General features: G+C 41.1%; 2 protein-coding genes across 2 annotated transcripts in view; one reads left to right on the top strand and one right to left on the bottom strand.

Moving 5' to 3' along the window:
- The first annotated feature begins 371 nt into the window (after positions 1–371).
- On the top strand, positions 372–4,942 carry CUNH5orf58 (chromosome unknown C5orf58 homolog). Its single transcript, XM_027424839.2, has 3 exons — positions 372–491; positions 2,160–2,253; positions 4,668–4,942. The coding sequence occupies exons 2-3, from the start codon at positions 2,160–2,162 to the stop codon at positions 4,814–4,816; spliced, it is 243 nt and encodes an 80-aa protein (XP_027280640.1). The 5' UTR covers positions 372–491; the 3' UTR covers positions 4,817–4,942.
- A 2,768-nt stretch (positions 4,943–7,710) lies between these two features.
- Lcp2 (lymphocyte cytosolic protein 2) overlaps positions 7,711–15,652 on the bottom strand; it is a 40,850-nt gene continuing 32,908 nt past the window's right edge. Inside the window, exons 17-21 of the mRNA XM_027425210.2 lie at positions 14,756–14,805; positions 12,863–12,957; positions 12,089–12,166; positions 10,347–10,502; positions 7,711–8,273 (exon numbers count right to left, since the gene is read on the bottom strand). Coding sequence (XP_027281011.1) covers positions 8,151–8,273; positions 10,347–10,502; positions 12,089–12,166; positions 12,863–12,957; positions 14,756–14,805 — 502 coding nt within the window. The 3' untranslated portion in view covers positions 7,711–8,150. The remainder of the gene's footprint in view (positions 8,274–10,346; positions 10,503–12,088; positions 12,167–12,862; positions 12,958–14,755; positions 14,806–15,652) is intronic.

The following is a 15,652-nucleotide window of genomic DNA, read 5'->3' as shown; positions in this document are numbered from 1 at the left end:
CTCCAAGCTATTTTTCATTGCTCCATAAGATGGAGGAGGGGATTTGACCTCAGAATGGTTACACGTTTATCTGTACCTCTGCAACTGAAGGAATGGTAAAGTCGGCTCCAAACCAAAACAGAGTCAATCTAGAATCTGCCCCTAGCTCCAGCGTTGCACTCTGGAAAGAGAATACAGGTAAGCCAGCACCTAGGAAGCAGAAAATGCCAAGGCCTTGCTGGTATAGAATCCAGAATCTTCGGTCGAGTTACTCATTTTAGACTACAATTCCCAGAATGCCACAGGTGAAGAAACTACCCAGTCAGAATGCAGTATGCAGAGACGCTGGCCAATCATCATGTAGTCATATACGCTGGCCAATCAGGAAGCCTATCCGGTTTTCCCCGCCATCTCACCACACGTAGAGTCGAGTTGGCTGGCTGTTGAGGGTCTGTCTGCACGCGGTCCGTTGAAGGTGACGAGTCTTTTATTTGTGGTGACCAGTTGGAAAGGTGAGAGTTATTTGAAGCCATTCAGTCACCAGACTAACTTCCCGGCTGCAGGGTGGGTGGAGAATGGGCACCCGGAAGGTGGGTGAAGGCTGTGGAAACTTCCAGGTTGCCTTAGGCCTGTCCCGAGCCACTGAGCAGGGGTTGGAGAGCGGGGACTCGGTGACCCCCAGAGAGTACAGGTCCTCAGGGCATGGCTTCTGAAGAGAAACTGCCCTTGAAACCCTCTGTAGGAGTTGGGGTCCAGGGCTCAGGCCGGGTCCTGTGGGCAAGTGCGTTAGTGACGTCATGCCCTCGTGTGCGCCATGTTGGCGCTGACTCTGTCTAGTCCTGGGGTGGCATGGATCTTCTGTGCACAGTTAAGCATCATTTGAATAACAGTAAAGCTGAGCTGTCACCAGCCCTGTGGGATTCGGGCACCCTAAGCCCTCCGATGCGATGCTCATGCCCCTATCCTTTGTGTGGGGCTCAGGACATTCCCATGAGCTTCATGGTCATGTTTTATTATCATTTATGAAGTTTTACGCTTACTATTTAAAACCATGTTTTGTTTTGTTTTGTTTCCCCCACCTCAAACCTGAATCCTGGGTTTGGCATGTCCAAGTGAGATTGTTATTAGCATTCTTGTTTTAATATTCAGGATCTTAGAGGTAGATGCCAAGTGTGTTTTATTCACTAATGTCTGGAAAAGAAAATAAGCTGCTGCCAAGGGGGTGAGGGAAAATAGGGTAAATGACTGGAACTCAGGAAAGTACAAAGACAAGGTCAAACTTGGTGTGGTTAGTTTGGTTTTATTATCCTACACCAACAATCCTGACATGTAACTACCAGCTTTCATATGGCAGGAGTTGTCTGGGCTAATTGTGGTTTATTTTTCAAGTCATTTTGCCAGCTTTGACTAAATGGTTAGTATCTACTGAGCCATCTCTCTATAGACAGTCTTGATATAGTTACTGTACTATATATAGCACAATGTGTCGGTTTATACATTTCAGATAGTCAAGTGTTTATCCTTGTCAATAAATTATATAGAATCACATCAGATTTTAGTTTTAAAGAAATTACAAGTAGGCACTGTCATTCAAGAGTAAGAGACACTAAGTAAACATAAAATTAGGAAAGCTCCTACACAATTGCTAAATTGTAAGTTTATAAATGAGGATTTCTGTAGAGGGGACTATGTTTCTATTGTAAGGGCCCCATCTTGTGGATGTGGTTTGGTAAAGAAGAAACTTCACCATAAGAATCCTTTTTGCAATTGTTTTCAAATCCAATTCCCTTTGAAACCTGGAAAAACAAAACAAATTGATGCTTCCCTAGGTTATAACTGGCCTAACCATTTAGAAAAGACAATGATTTTCATTCTAAAATAACTTTTTTCTTTTATTAATTACCTACATTAATTTTAAAATACACATGTATATTATTTTTTAAAATAATTTTTAAATTTTATTTTCAACTGTGTGTGTTTGTGCCATTTGTGCATGGGTGTCTGAAGTGACCAGAAGACTTTGGATCCCCTGGAGTTGGAGTTAAAGGCAGTTGTGGGAGCCCAAAGTGAGTGTTGGGAACCGAATTTAGGTTGCAGGAGCTCTAAGTACTCTTGACTGCTCAGTCCTCGAACCAGCCCCCCACCCCACTACATCATTTCTGTTTCTCTTTTATAATCAGATGTTTAAGAATAATCATCATGACCATAAGCAAAAAGTGGAAGCTATGATTAAGAACATTAATACAATTTCTTTGGAGATGAAGAAGATGAAAGGTAAGAATGGAGTCAATCAACGTGTTTGTATGTCACTGCTGTAAAAGAAATGGTAGAGCTAATTTGTGCTTCAGCTAGGGTAGTTTTCCCACTAATTATAACTGTCCTGTTAAGAAGTATTTACAGTGGGCCTGGAGAAACGGCTCAATGGTTAAGAGCACTGGTGTTCAGTTCCCACTACCCAAATGGCAGCAGCTCACAACTGTCTGTAACTCCAGTTCCAGGGGATCTGACACCCTCACAAAGACACATGTGCAGGCAAGACACCAATGCACATAAAAATAAAATCTAAAAAAAAGAGGTATTTACAATATAATCTTAACTATATTTGTGAAGGTGCTAGGCCTGAATTCCTATTTCTGACACCAAGAAATTATCTAACCTTTATAAATTTACCTTCCTTCCTTTCCTTCAACAGTTACATGAATGTATCACATTCCAAAAAATTCAGTGTCTTTATCTATGAATTCTTAACTAAGCTCCTGAAGTTATACCAGATTAAGAGTTAAAAGTTTGATTCTATAAGTGAATTGGTTTTCATTTTAAATATACTTTAGTGTAATAATAAATCTTGAAGGTCAGCCATAGATATGCTCTCTTATTTTCTCCTAGCCATGTAAAATTTCTGTGATTGAGTATTTCTAGGGATAAGCTTTCCCTGAGACAGGATGCTGGAGAACTCTCATCAATTAACCCATTTCATTTTAGATAGTTCCTTGGGGATTAGCTGAAATCCGTACCACTACTCTCTTCATCTATAAGCCCCATTAACTACTCATGAAAGCGATTTAATGTAAAGTTATTCTTATAGTTGTCAGATATTTGTAGATATTGTCTATCATTTCTTAGACCTACAGCTGCAAGAAACAAATACCAACCTTATGTGAGGTGAATTATGAGGAGAGACAATCCAAAGTGAAGGCAGCCCTGAAATTGATTAATGAAAGAGGGGCCAGGTTCTTTCCATCTTTCTGCTATGCCATATATACTGCTGCTCATAATCATTACTCCTGAGGTGGCCACACACAGACACTATTTTTGCCTATGATAAATTTTTATAAGCCTTTATCCAGATAGCTCTAGCAATTCTCTGTTCCTTTTCAAAATATGAGGGCCATGTAGTAATGATAGAAGGCTTGCCCAGCATGTACAAGGCCCTGAGTTCAATCTCCAGTACTACAAAATAAATTCCTTGGGAGAGAGGAGACTTGTAATAAGGGAATGGTCAAGTTATGAAAGGGAGAAAAGCAATTTACTAACTAGGAGACATTTGAGGTACCATGTTCCTGTTTAAAAAATAAAAAAAAAACACCAAAACACCAAGCATTGTTAGGAGCAAGCCTGCCCCTCTCCCCAAAAGTGAGATGATGTGGACCTACAAAATCCAGCTCTTGAAGAGGACCTATATGAGTAAAATTGAAGGCTAAATAGTGAGTTAGTAAAAGCTTTCCTCTTCCAATATATTCAGAGGGGTGGGGAGTCAGTGAAAGAATGTTGTTAGTCAGGAGCAAATGCCAGAAATTAAAAGAAGAAGAAAAAACATGTCTTTTGAGATACAGAGAGAGCATACTTATACCTATCCTGTCTTCATCTGCTTTCTTTTTCTGTAATTAAACTTCACGACCAAAAGCAAATTGGAAAGGAAAGGGTTTATCACACCTTATAGCTTACAGACCATCATGAAGGGTAGTCAGGACAAGTACTCAAGCAGAGACCACAGAGAAATGTGGCTAATTGGCTTGCTTCTCTTGGCTTGCTGGGTTTGCTTTCTTATACGCCTAGACACCTGTCTAGGGATGGCACTGCCTACATCCACATCACCTATCAATCAAGAAAATGCCCCCCACAGGCTCCTGTCCAGGCCAGTCTGATGTAGGCAATTCCTCACTTGAAATCCCCTCTTCTGGGAGAAGGGAACTGGGATTGTCATGTAAATCAATCTTGTTTCTAATTCAAATAAAAAAAATGATAAAAAAAAAAGAAATCCCCTCTTCTTAGATATGGCTGAATTGTGTCAAGTTAACAAAGCTTAATAGGCACACCACCAAAGGAGAGCAAACCACCACCACCACCACCACACACACACACACACACACACACACACACAGAAAACAAGAGTCAAGAAAAGTTGAAGCCAAATGCTTGTCTTTGTAATGTCTTAGGGGTGGCCCCTGTTCTTTACACTGTGTGCATATGTAAGTTAGCTAAGTTTAAGATATATTTACACAGTGTTGCAGTGGATGGGTAGAGGTCCTTTCTAGTATACCTGTGGTTTTCAATCAAAATAGGTCACACCTCAGTAGCAGCTTGATCAGTAAATATTTGAAAAACATCTTTAGAAATTAGGAAATAGCCCCTTAAAGCAGTGATAGTTACTATGACACCAGTGCCACTCTGTCTTCTCCCTTACACAGAACTCTCCCATATCCTGCTGTGTGACCTCAATCTCCATTTTGGTCAGCCCAAGAGGACTGAGGACCCCAAGGAAGCAGAAACAAGCCACCCATTTGAAGACCCTGAGATACCAGATGTAGCCCTTGCTTCTATCAGTTTATCTGACTGAATTTTTTTGTATTTGTTTTAAATTTCTGGTTAAAAATCTGGAATAACTAAATTTATTAGTTTAATATAAAATTGGTATGGGATAGGTAGGGTGTTAGTGGGGGGCAGGGGAGGAGGGGAGGGAGAGGAAACTGGGATTGACATGTAAAACAATCTTGTTTCTAATATAAATAAAAAATAGACAACAAAAAATTAAAAAATAAGTAAATAAATATGCAAATCATATTCTTGAAAGCTGGTCTTTTTTTGTTTTTGTTTTGTTTTGTTTTAAATGTCTCAAAGGGAAACTGATTCCACTAAAGCTGGAAGTCTGACTTTGGAAACTGACCTGTCTGTGTTTGATGTGCTGGCCTCATTCTCTCTGCTCTAGAGAGGCTTCATTCGTGTGCTGGGTTGAAGATGGTAGTAGCACAGCAACAGACAGCTTTGCCTTTGGGAGGCCCTAAAAAGGACTGATTTTCTGTTTCGGAGAGGGACCCTGATGCCTAACTTTTGTTAAGATGTTAATCCATGAGCAAAGAGCTGAGCAGTTGTGACAGATCCAGCTGTGAGTTATAAGGCCCATGGTTCAGATAGGCAAGACTGGCAGAAGAATTAGAATTGAAAGTACCCAAATAAACGTGTACTAGTCCTGAAAACATGAGACTTCCATGATTGTAGTCATAGGAGTGTAAGAGAACACATTATCCACAGGTTCATTTTTGCCCTAAGAGACTCAAATACATTTTGTCTCATTTACCCACTGCTACTTTTGTTGTTTCTGTGAGCAAACATCCATAAAGAGGCAGCCCAAAGGGAAGAAGGGTGGTTTGGGCTTTGACTTTGAGAGGATGTGGTTGATGATGGTAGGGAGGGAGGGGAAGGTACTGGGCTCTGAGGCAGCTGGTCACATTGCGTCCACCATTATGAAGCAGAAAGAGATGAATGCTGTGCTCTGGCACTGAACCCACATTTAGAGTGGGTCCTCCCTCCTCAGTCAAACCTCTCTGGAAGCATCCTCGAAGATACACCCTCAAGTGATTCTAAAATTCAGTTGACAAATTTAGCTACCTGAGCTACCAGTAGATGCTTTGAGGCTTGCCATGTCCTTAAATTTCATCACCTTTAGATATAAAAATGCCTGCAGTGTCCAACTGCCCTCTCCCCAGGACCTAGCTCAGTGTTTCACACAGTACAGATGCTGTCAATGCCCGTTGGACATCCTGCTAAGGAAATGTAATGAATACAGTGTTTAAGCTTTAGCATTTCCAAGTTCTGGGTCTTAAATTGAGAACTCTGGGTTTGTAAGGATGAGATTTTGTAGAACATTGTCATTGTTAAGCATTTCCACTTTCTACCTACTCCTTATCTTAGTGTGTCCTCAGTATCAACCTGGTGATTTCAAGGTCCCTTCCAAAATAATATTCTTTTCAACTCACGAAAAAATACATTCTTTTCCACTTGAAAATTTGTAGATCAGTGAAATCAAAACATTTGTTCATAAAAGTCACACAGTGATACTGAAAGTCCCCAAGGAATCAAATTGGAAAAACAAGGCATGTCAGTGTTCGGTGAATACGAGGTTATGGCTTGCTAAACATGAACAGTACTGCAAATTTTTCTCAGCCTACACTGTATCTTGATAGTGGCAAGGGGAAATACTGTGAACTGAAAATTCATTCACTGATAATACTTAGTGAACATCAGAGCTCAGCCTAGCCTGCCTTAATGCTCAGATCATGCAGTTGGACAAAGTTACCTAACACAAACTCTATTTTGTCTTAAAATGCTGAGCATATTATTTAATTTATTGAATTTCAATATGCATCCCCAAAAGAAATGAAAACCACCTGCAACATATAACACTGTAAAGTACTGGTGGGTATCCTGGTAGTCACATGGCTGACCAAGACTTTCATACCACCTGTTGCTAGCCCAAGCAAAGCAAAATTCACTTTGAAATACAGTTTGTACGTAATAGGCATTACCCCCAGGCCATCATACAGTAAAAAATGGTGAAGCAACATAAACAGAAACCCAGCTGACCCAACTGTACATTTCATTAAGTGTGGTTTATAGAGTGAAGGACAGTTGAGATGCTTTGAAAAGTTTATAAGCCAGTCTGAGAAGGATGAGACAGGAGTCATAGCACACTTGTGTTAATGACAGAAAAGCAGAGCTGAGGTTTGGATAGGTAATCTCCAAAGTCTCCTCCCTGTGTTAGAGGCCTAACACCTTCCCCCAAACAGGGCAACAGTGGTCAGTGGTGGGACCCTAGGAGGCAGAGCCTAGTGGGATGGAATTAGGCCAGTAGGTGCATGCCCTTAAGGGAGATGACTGAATCTTCCTTTCCCTTTTGCTTCCCAGCCACCATGAGGTGAATGAATGTCCTCCACACATTTACACTTAAATATCCTGTATGAACCATCACAGGCCCAAAGGAACAGGAACAAACGACCATACTGAGCAAAACCTTTCTAACTGAAAGCCAGCTAATACAAGTGGTGGGCTAGAAATGTGTGTGTGCAAAGCATTGCTCCATCTTCCCAGGAGATCTTCAATACTAGAAAATGCTTTTCAAGACAGGTGTGGAGGGTTACACTGTGGATGTAGATATGGGAGGATACAATAAAGAAGCAACAGAAACAGTGCATTTGACAGCAAAGCTGCATCACTGAATCTAAAACTGTTTTCTTCTTACACAGAATTTGTAGCTTGCATTTATTTTAAAACCAAAATACAACAGTGTGGGGTAAACAATTAGGTTGCTTTAAGGGTCTAAAAGAGTAAAGCAAAAGATAACTTTAATCCCAGGAATTTATCCCAACATGCATTTATCTCAAATATGAAAAAATACATAAAAAATACTCCCCGTAAAACCAAATAAGAAAGAATGGAGTTATGTTTTTGGAGCCTCTCAAGTTAATTGTTTTAAGTTGTGTAAAAAAAAAAAAAAGTTGTGCCTCAGATTGACAAAGTTTCGTTATAAAATGTCTGATATCAAAAACCATCAGTTTCAGTACTTCTTGAACTTGCCCACATTATTTCTGCAATATGTAAAGCGCTGTATTTTGAGATGGATTGTTCAAAATCTCAGGTCTTGAGATGAAGTACTGCAATGCACTCAGACTTCAGATGTGGGCGTGATTACTTCTGCACTTTGCAGACATTGAAGAAAATAAATAAATTATGGGATATTTAGCAATCTTCAAACACTCTTTAAAGGAAAAGGGCAAAACTCTGTGCCTGCATTAAGGGGCTTGCTTTTGTCCTAAGTGTTCATCCATTTCCTAAGGTTGCTTGATCTTCACCCATTGATGACAGAGTCAGGAATGCTGATTGGCTTGACGGGCTTGCTATGGACACCCTGCAGCGTGTGTCAGTGTGCACTGGTATCTAGAGCCTCGATTTTTTCCATCAATGAGCAACAGTGGCATTTTCCTGAAGTAGTCAATAATATCTGATACAGACAGAAAGTCCTGGGAAAGTCAAATGGGAAGATGAGTTAACATTGGAATGGACAGTACACATTTTGTAATTGTGGGTTTTTTCTAATTTGCATCAGTTTGGGGAAAATGTGGGAAAAATAAAATTTGCCAAGCATTTTATAAACTTCTCATCAATAGTCAACAAATTTTAATTAAGAGAGAACAATGTTAGGTTGAGTCAGCATGATGGCCCAGGTTAGAAGCCTGATGACCTGAAGTCAATCCCCAGGTCCCACATGGAGGAAAGAGAGAACTTACACATACAAGTTGTCCTCTAATCTCCACACATGTGCCATGGTGCACACAAATTTTAAAAAAATAAAAAAAAAATTAACCTCTGTAGTGGCTCATTTACCCTAAACATTTCCATCATGATATCCATGGCTTAGTATTAGCCTCTGGTTTTATTTTTTTTAGTTTTTAAAAATATGTATACAGTGTTCTGTCTGCACATATGCCTGGAGGCCAGAAGAGGGCACCGGATCTCATTACAGATGGTTGTGAGTCACCATGTGGTTGCTGGGAATTGAACTGAGGACCTCTGGAAGAGCAGCCAAAGCTCTAAACCACGGAGCCATCACTCTGGCTTTCATTTCTGTTTGGGTTTATGTATCCCCACATTGTCACAATTCAAACTAGTAGGCAGTATAAGGAACCAGGAGGTCAGACGGGGGTCGTTTCTGAAAGTGAAGCTTTAGCATGGTGTAACCATTTTTTCCCTTTCACCTCCACACTCACAATGAGGACTCAGTAGCCAAGTCTTTGCATCCATAACTTGGATCATCCAGTACAGGCAGACTGGTTCCACTTATCCCTGGACCAGAATTCAAGTTGTACCTAAACTGGATTTCGTGGTTGTACCAAGACAAACTGTCCAGATACCTCCCTCCGGGGAAACATGTTTTCATGTCAGACCCAGAGAAATCTTGGGAGGTGACACTCTGCCTCTGGAGAGACTATGCAGCTATGTCGACAGGGAGCAAGTGACCCAAATGTTTGACCAAAATTGTGTTCTTTCTGCTCAGCCTTGTCACTGATTTAAAGTATTTGGAGTAAAATTGTTAGAGGATAGTTCTCATTCTGTCACTGCTTTGTTCAGCTGGTTTGCCTTGTAAAACATTAAAAAGATGTCTTAGTGTGTTACATTTGTTGGTTTCCTCCACAAAAGCAGCCTGATGGTTATTTTCACACCAAAGAGTTGACTTGGCCAAACAGGAGAATTTCTTTGGTAATATGACCATCTTCACAGAGCCAAATGTCTCAGGTTAGCAAGAAATGCCCCAAGTATCTCAATAATTACTGTAGCAGTAATTCTAGGCTTCTCTGCTTTATTATGTGGGATTCCAAATTAAAATTTTTATCTGTTAACTTTTGTGTATATGTGTGTCTCTGCGTGTCTGTATTGTGTACTATGCATGCAGTGCCCTTGGAGGCCAGAAGAGGGCATCAAAGTCCTGGAACTGGAGTTACAGGAGGTTGTGAGTCACCCAATATGAATCCTGGGAATAGAATCCCAGTCCTCTGCAAGAGTAGCAAGTACTCAATTTTTGAGCCATCTCTCCAGCCCCTCTTATTTCCAATTATTTATTTATTAAAACTTATTTTAGTAAAGTTTTATAGACATACCATAATCTTACATTGAAATGTCAAAAGAAGTCAAAATAGATGATACTGCCTTTGACACTTCCTAAATGTATTTTTCAATTTTTTTTTAAACTTTAAAAGTTACAATTCAGGACCAGAGATAGAGCTTGGGGTTAGCACCTGACTGGTATGTACAAGGCCCCAGGTTCAGTCCCAAGTACCACAAGCAGGGTATGTCTATAATGTTGGGCTATTTATAATGAAAACACAAGAAAGACACACCTAGTGGGAAAGTCACTTGTAGTGTTTGTCTTCTTTCCTTCAGTAAATGGGGTGAGGGGCTTCACTAAAGTTGTTTAACAGCATCATTGCTATACAACATGTGACTTAACTTCATGGTTGCTACACAGCATGTGATTTACCTGCATAGTTGCTATGCAGCATGAAATTGGGGTAAAGAGTGAAGCATGAAGTCCTTACCTCTTTTCCTCGAAGTCCAGTCCCCAGCAAGTATACTTGACTTTCCTCCTGGTAACGGATCTGAATGTTGTAAACTTTGTCTTTGTACAATACCATGAGGACATATGGGTTGCTTACTGTTTTCTTAGAACTATCTCTTACCAGGAAAGTACCATCCTAGAAGAATGGATGCTTGTTGTTAATGGGAGCAGCAAAAGTCAATCCTTTTGTTGCTGTTAAGAGACAAGCCTATGGGGCAGACAAAGCTATCACTTGTAAATTGACACTGAGTTCTCCTCAGAGCTGGGGACCCCAGGTACTCTGGGTCTTTTGATTTCTAAGGAAGACAACTGGGATTGCATCTGAAATTTGCAAGTTAACATCTTTGGAGCTTTTTGTTGCTTTTGGTTCTGGTTTTAGTGACAGGGCTTCTCTTTGTAACCTTGGCTGTCCTGGAACTCACTCTGTAGACCAGGTTGGCCTTGAACTCATAGAGATTCACCTGCCTCTGACTCCTGAGTGCTGGGATTAAAGGCATGTGCCATCACCGCCCTGCTTTTGAAGATTCTTACTATACATTTTTTAAGTAATAAAAACAATCAGTCGGTGAGTAATGCGCCACAAGAAGTAAGGAGGCTTACTTACCATATACCTGCTCACTTCTGTTAGTTTTCTAAACTTGCCTTTCTACACCCTCATTATTTGCCTGTGAAGTGCACTGCCCTTTGTCCCACACACTTGCTGTGTTTAGCTTTTACCCATCTCACACCTGAACAAAAGTGAATGTGGACTTTGTATATTCTTGTCACCTCTTTCCCCTTTACTTTCTAAAATGTGATTTGCTCTGTATTTTACATTTCATACAAGAGTTATTTCAATGTAATAAAACATGACAAAGATCTAATAGTAAAATAGAGCTAATTAGAAAGACCAATGTAAATCACTCCCTCCTCTATGTACTTAACTAGAATGGGTTTTAAATGGCCATCAATATGCAATAGCACTGTTCCTTTGTTCCTTTTGCTCATAGTTAATTGAGCCATTGAGAACATAGCTGATAAAGGAACTTCCCTCTGGACCAGTGAGTCACAGGTTTGGCTTGAATTCAGGATCACCTGCGGAGCCTGAAGACTCCCTCTCAGCCCACCCCACACTTATTAACACAATCGCCTCAAAACTCAGGAACCCAAATTTAAAACAAAACAAAACAAAACAAAAACAAAAAACTACCCCAGATGACCAAATCGGCTGCTGAGGCTGGAAATGGTTGCTGTAGCGTTAACAATGTAAAGGCTAAAGGGTTGTTGTTCTCTCATCTCTGACCCAGGAACTCAGGGTTAAGGGTTAGTACTGGAACATGAGTAAGACTTTATAACATTAAGACTAACTAGAAATTTCTAGAAGACTTTGCAGATATGCTTTCATCATGGGTCTTTCTCATGATCTTGAATGGCAAACAAGTGTTAAGAGGAAGATAAATTAGTAAGATGTCTGAAATGATACACGATTCCTTTGACAAAAAAATAGAGACACACTCATTAATGAAACTGCCTAATATCTGCCAACTGACGGATAGTGATGGCTTGGAGGAAACATTCTATGGATGCTAGCGGGTAGGATGGTAGCACTAATGGCTCTTAAAGGAACAGCACCTAGCAGCGGGAACAGCAGCTAGTTCATACTTGAGTGCCAGTGCATAGCAATACCCTCCCCTTCCTCCACTAACATGTATAACTGCATAAACATAAAGCATAGAATGATACCTGGTTTATCTTTCTAAGAGCAGCTTCTGCCTCTGGTCGGGTGATATAAGAGACATACCACTCTTCATCTAATGGAATCTGCAAATAAATTTTAAAAGCACTGTGAGTTCTATAGTTACATAAGCAAAGTGAAAAGAAACAAAAAGGAAAAAAATACTATTTCCCATAAATCACCACCTCAATTCTCGAGACTTAGAACATTTGTTTTCTTGACTTGAGTCCTTTAGATGGGGCTGCATGGAAAACATTTTGTGCAAAGTGCTTCCTTAGCATGCCACTGACTGCAAAAGCAGCTGTGAAGGAAGGAGCCTCCCTTATGTAATGGAGACTTTGATCTAGAAAGACAGAGATAGACGAACTCTCCAGCTTATTATATAGTAGTAACATAATCAATGAAAAATCTGTTTTAGTGGAGCAACTATGAGACTTATTCATTCAAGGCTATAAGCCAGGAAACATGAAAAACTGGGCTTATTTTTTTATCATTTCTTAATGCCCCTGGAAGACGGTGAGAGAACACTAAAGAGAACATTAGTTTTCATTTACATCTTCCCCTCAGTTTTTGGTTTATTGTGTGTGGTGCTGTGGATCCAGGGCAGGGCTTCACCCAATGCTAGGCAAGGATTTGACCACTGAGCTATACAGCTGCCCTCTTAATTAAATGGCAATAAAGCTCTAACAGAAGGCACAAATAGAGCAGAGCAGCTTAGGAGAGTTTCTTATCGTCCCTTTGCTAGGGAGAAAAGCAAACAAAATTAGAAACAGCTGTATTACCTCTTCTTCTTCAGGAGATGGAGGCTGTGGCCTGTTTGGAACTGGCATGGATAAGTTTCTGCCTTCATTTCTGAGAGGTGGTCTATTGCTGAGACCTTTCAAAGCAAAATATTTTGAAAATTAATTTAGTGTCGGCCACTGTTTTCTCATCTCATAGCACATCCATCACAGATACCCCCATGACAGTAGGGGCATTCATTTTTCAAGATTATGAGGTTGGAGGGAGCCTGCATGGGACTGACCTAGGCCCTCTGCATATATGTTACAGTTAGGTAGGTTGACCCTCTTGTGTGACTCCTAACAGCAGGAGTAGGGATTGTCTCTGACTCTTTTACTGACTTTTAGAACCCTATTTCCTCATACTAGTTTTTCTTGCCCAACCTTAACACATGGGGAGATGCTTACTGCAACTTGATATGCCATGTTTTGTTGATATCCAGTGGGAGACCTGTCCTTTCCTAAACAGAAATAGATGAGGAGTGAGTGGACTGGGGGAGGTGGGAACAGAAGGAGAGGATGGGGGAAGGACTGGGAGGAAAGAAGGAAAGGGAAACTGCCCCCAGGATGTAAGATTAATTAATTAAAAAAGAATATGAGGTTGGAAAAATAATTTCTACTTCTCTCATAATATGAGGGCTGTTTGGGCCATGTTCCATACCATGCTGGAGAAACTTTGAGAAAAGACCCTGACATTTCAGTGAACCCCTAAACATGCACACAACATAACGAGGGCCCATTTATAAAAATAACCACATTGTTTGACTGTGTGCCTCAATATGAACATGCCAAAAGCAGACCTTTCGTAGATGCCTGCCATCACGGCACACATGGAATGCCTCACCAACAGCTCTCACATTGGCAGCAGAGAAGAGCTAATTATGTGCTCAGTGTCTTCACAGAAAGAAAGGGAAGGGCTTGAGAACAGTGTTACTTTAGAGCCAGTGTTTGCTGTGGTCTTTCTGTTTGTTTTCATTTTACAATTCCCCAAGATGTAGAACTGTTGGACTAGAAGGCACCATAAACTGATCATTTGCTTTAAAATCATCCCAGTGCAGTCCTGTCTCACAGACCTTTGCTAGAACATGGACCAATAGCATCAATGTCCTGTAGGAACTTGCTAGAAATGCCATCTCAGGTGACACCCAGCCCTCCTGAATTAGATCCACTTGAACATGATTGCCAGGCATCTGTATGTACATTGAATGTTGAGAACATTCACAGTGGACACTCAGTGGCAGCATCATTAGAAAAGGAAAGCCTCTGGCCTCTCCTACTAACTCAGAAACTTGTGTTGTTTTTCTGAGGCATGATCTCATGTAGTCCAGGCTGGCTGCAAACTTGCTCTTTAGTTTAAGATGGTCTTAAACATTTTTGTCTTAGACTCTTAATCCACCTCCCATGGGTGGAGATTACAAGTTTGAGCCACCATATCTGGTTTCATACAGAATCTCTGGGGCTGGGTTTTTGTAATCTGTATTTTGAATATGCTTCCCTATTCACAGCCTGAGAACAGATTCATCTTTAAGATAACAAGGAAGCTAGGTGCTGCTCTGAGCTCTTTATCAAACCATCAGGGACATAGCTCTGGGTGGGAAGATGAGGGACTAAGGCTGGCCTGCAGCTATTATTGTTGTTGCTGCTGCTGCTGCTGCTGCTGCTGGTGGTGGTGGTGTGTGGGTGTGTGCACATGTGTTTGTGTGTGTGTGTGTGTGTGTGTGATTTCATGTAGTGTCTCATTCCAACAGCCCTTGGTACCTTGTAGACATTGAATTAAGTGTTAAATGAAGAAGCCATATACTTTTAGGAAACAGCCTTTGCTTAAAGGCGTTGAGACACATTACACTGTTACCATAAGGACATGTTAGTAGGCAGAGATCACAATTGTGTACAAACCTTGAGAGAAGTATGGTGGCAGGGAGGCACTCTGCTGGAAACCAATGTTACTGTAGAAACAGAAAAAGAACTTTACTGGTATCTCAAGATGGACGAAGTCTAATAGGCTTCAAAGCCAAAAGCAGGCAACAATAAAAATAAACCTTGTAAACTGAATTTAAAAGTTACTTTTAAAATGGGGCTGTGGTTTGGGGTCTTTGAGTCGATAGAAGGACCAAGGAAGGAAGACACACTCATCAGAGTGTGTGAACAGTAAATCCCCAGGAGTTGCTGGTCTACAGAGAGAGGGTGGGTCCAGGGGGAAGAAAGTGATGGGTGCTGCTGCATGCAGAGAGACATTCACAAGGCTGGGATGGAAGGAAATCTGCAGAGGCCCTGGAATGCTATCTGTTTTCTCTATGCTAAGCACCAACACCAGTCATTAGCCCAAATAGTGATGGTCTGCTCTGCACACCTGGTCTCCTCATTGGTAGTTTTCAAGAACAAAAGATGGGGCTAGAGCTGTGTGTGGGATAATGTGCACATGGACATGGCAATAAAGAAAGCCAGCTGGGGGAATGAATGGGAAGAATTGAAGGCAATAGGACCCTGGGGCAAAGGGAAGACTTCAAGAATTTCCCCAGAGAGTTGGCAGAGGTGGACTGGTTGTGCTGGTGGTTCCATTTTCCACAGCATGTAGTGAGAAGTTGGGCTTCTTTTGAATACTAAAGCATTGGTGGACCGGCAGGTCAGAGGCCCTGGGAAGCATAAGGCAGCCCATTGGCTTGCCTGCGCAGGGATGATCTGGGTCTTGCTTGGTTCTTCTGGCCATGCCTCTGTTTCTGGGTGGTCTTATTGTGACCGAAAAATTCTAGTTTTAGAGGAAAACAATGCTTTTGAGGACAGCTCCCAAGCCTG

The sequence above is a fragment of the Cricetulus griseus genome, chromosome 7 (assembly GCF_003668045.3).
Source record: "Cricetulus griseus strain 17A/GY chromosome 7, alternate assembly CriGri-PICRH-1.0, whole genome shotgun sequence".
Classification (NCBI taxonomy): Eukaryota; Metazoa; Chordata; class Mammalia; order Rodentia; family Cricetidae; genus Cricetulus; species Cricetulus griseus.
The sequence above is the reverse complement of the archived record's forward strand: the minus strand, read 5'-3'. Positions and strand labels throughout refer to the sequence as shown.

Coding starts and splice junctions, on each gene's coding strand:
- CUNH5orf58 (XM_027424839.2), top strand. CDS start 2,160: ATGTTTAAGAATAATCATCATGACCATAAGCAAAAAGTGGAAGCTATG. Junction 2,254..4,667: donor GGAGATGAAGAAGATGAAAG/GTAAGAATGGAG, acceptor TCCCTTACACAG/AACTCTCCCATATCCTGCTG.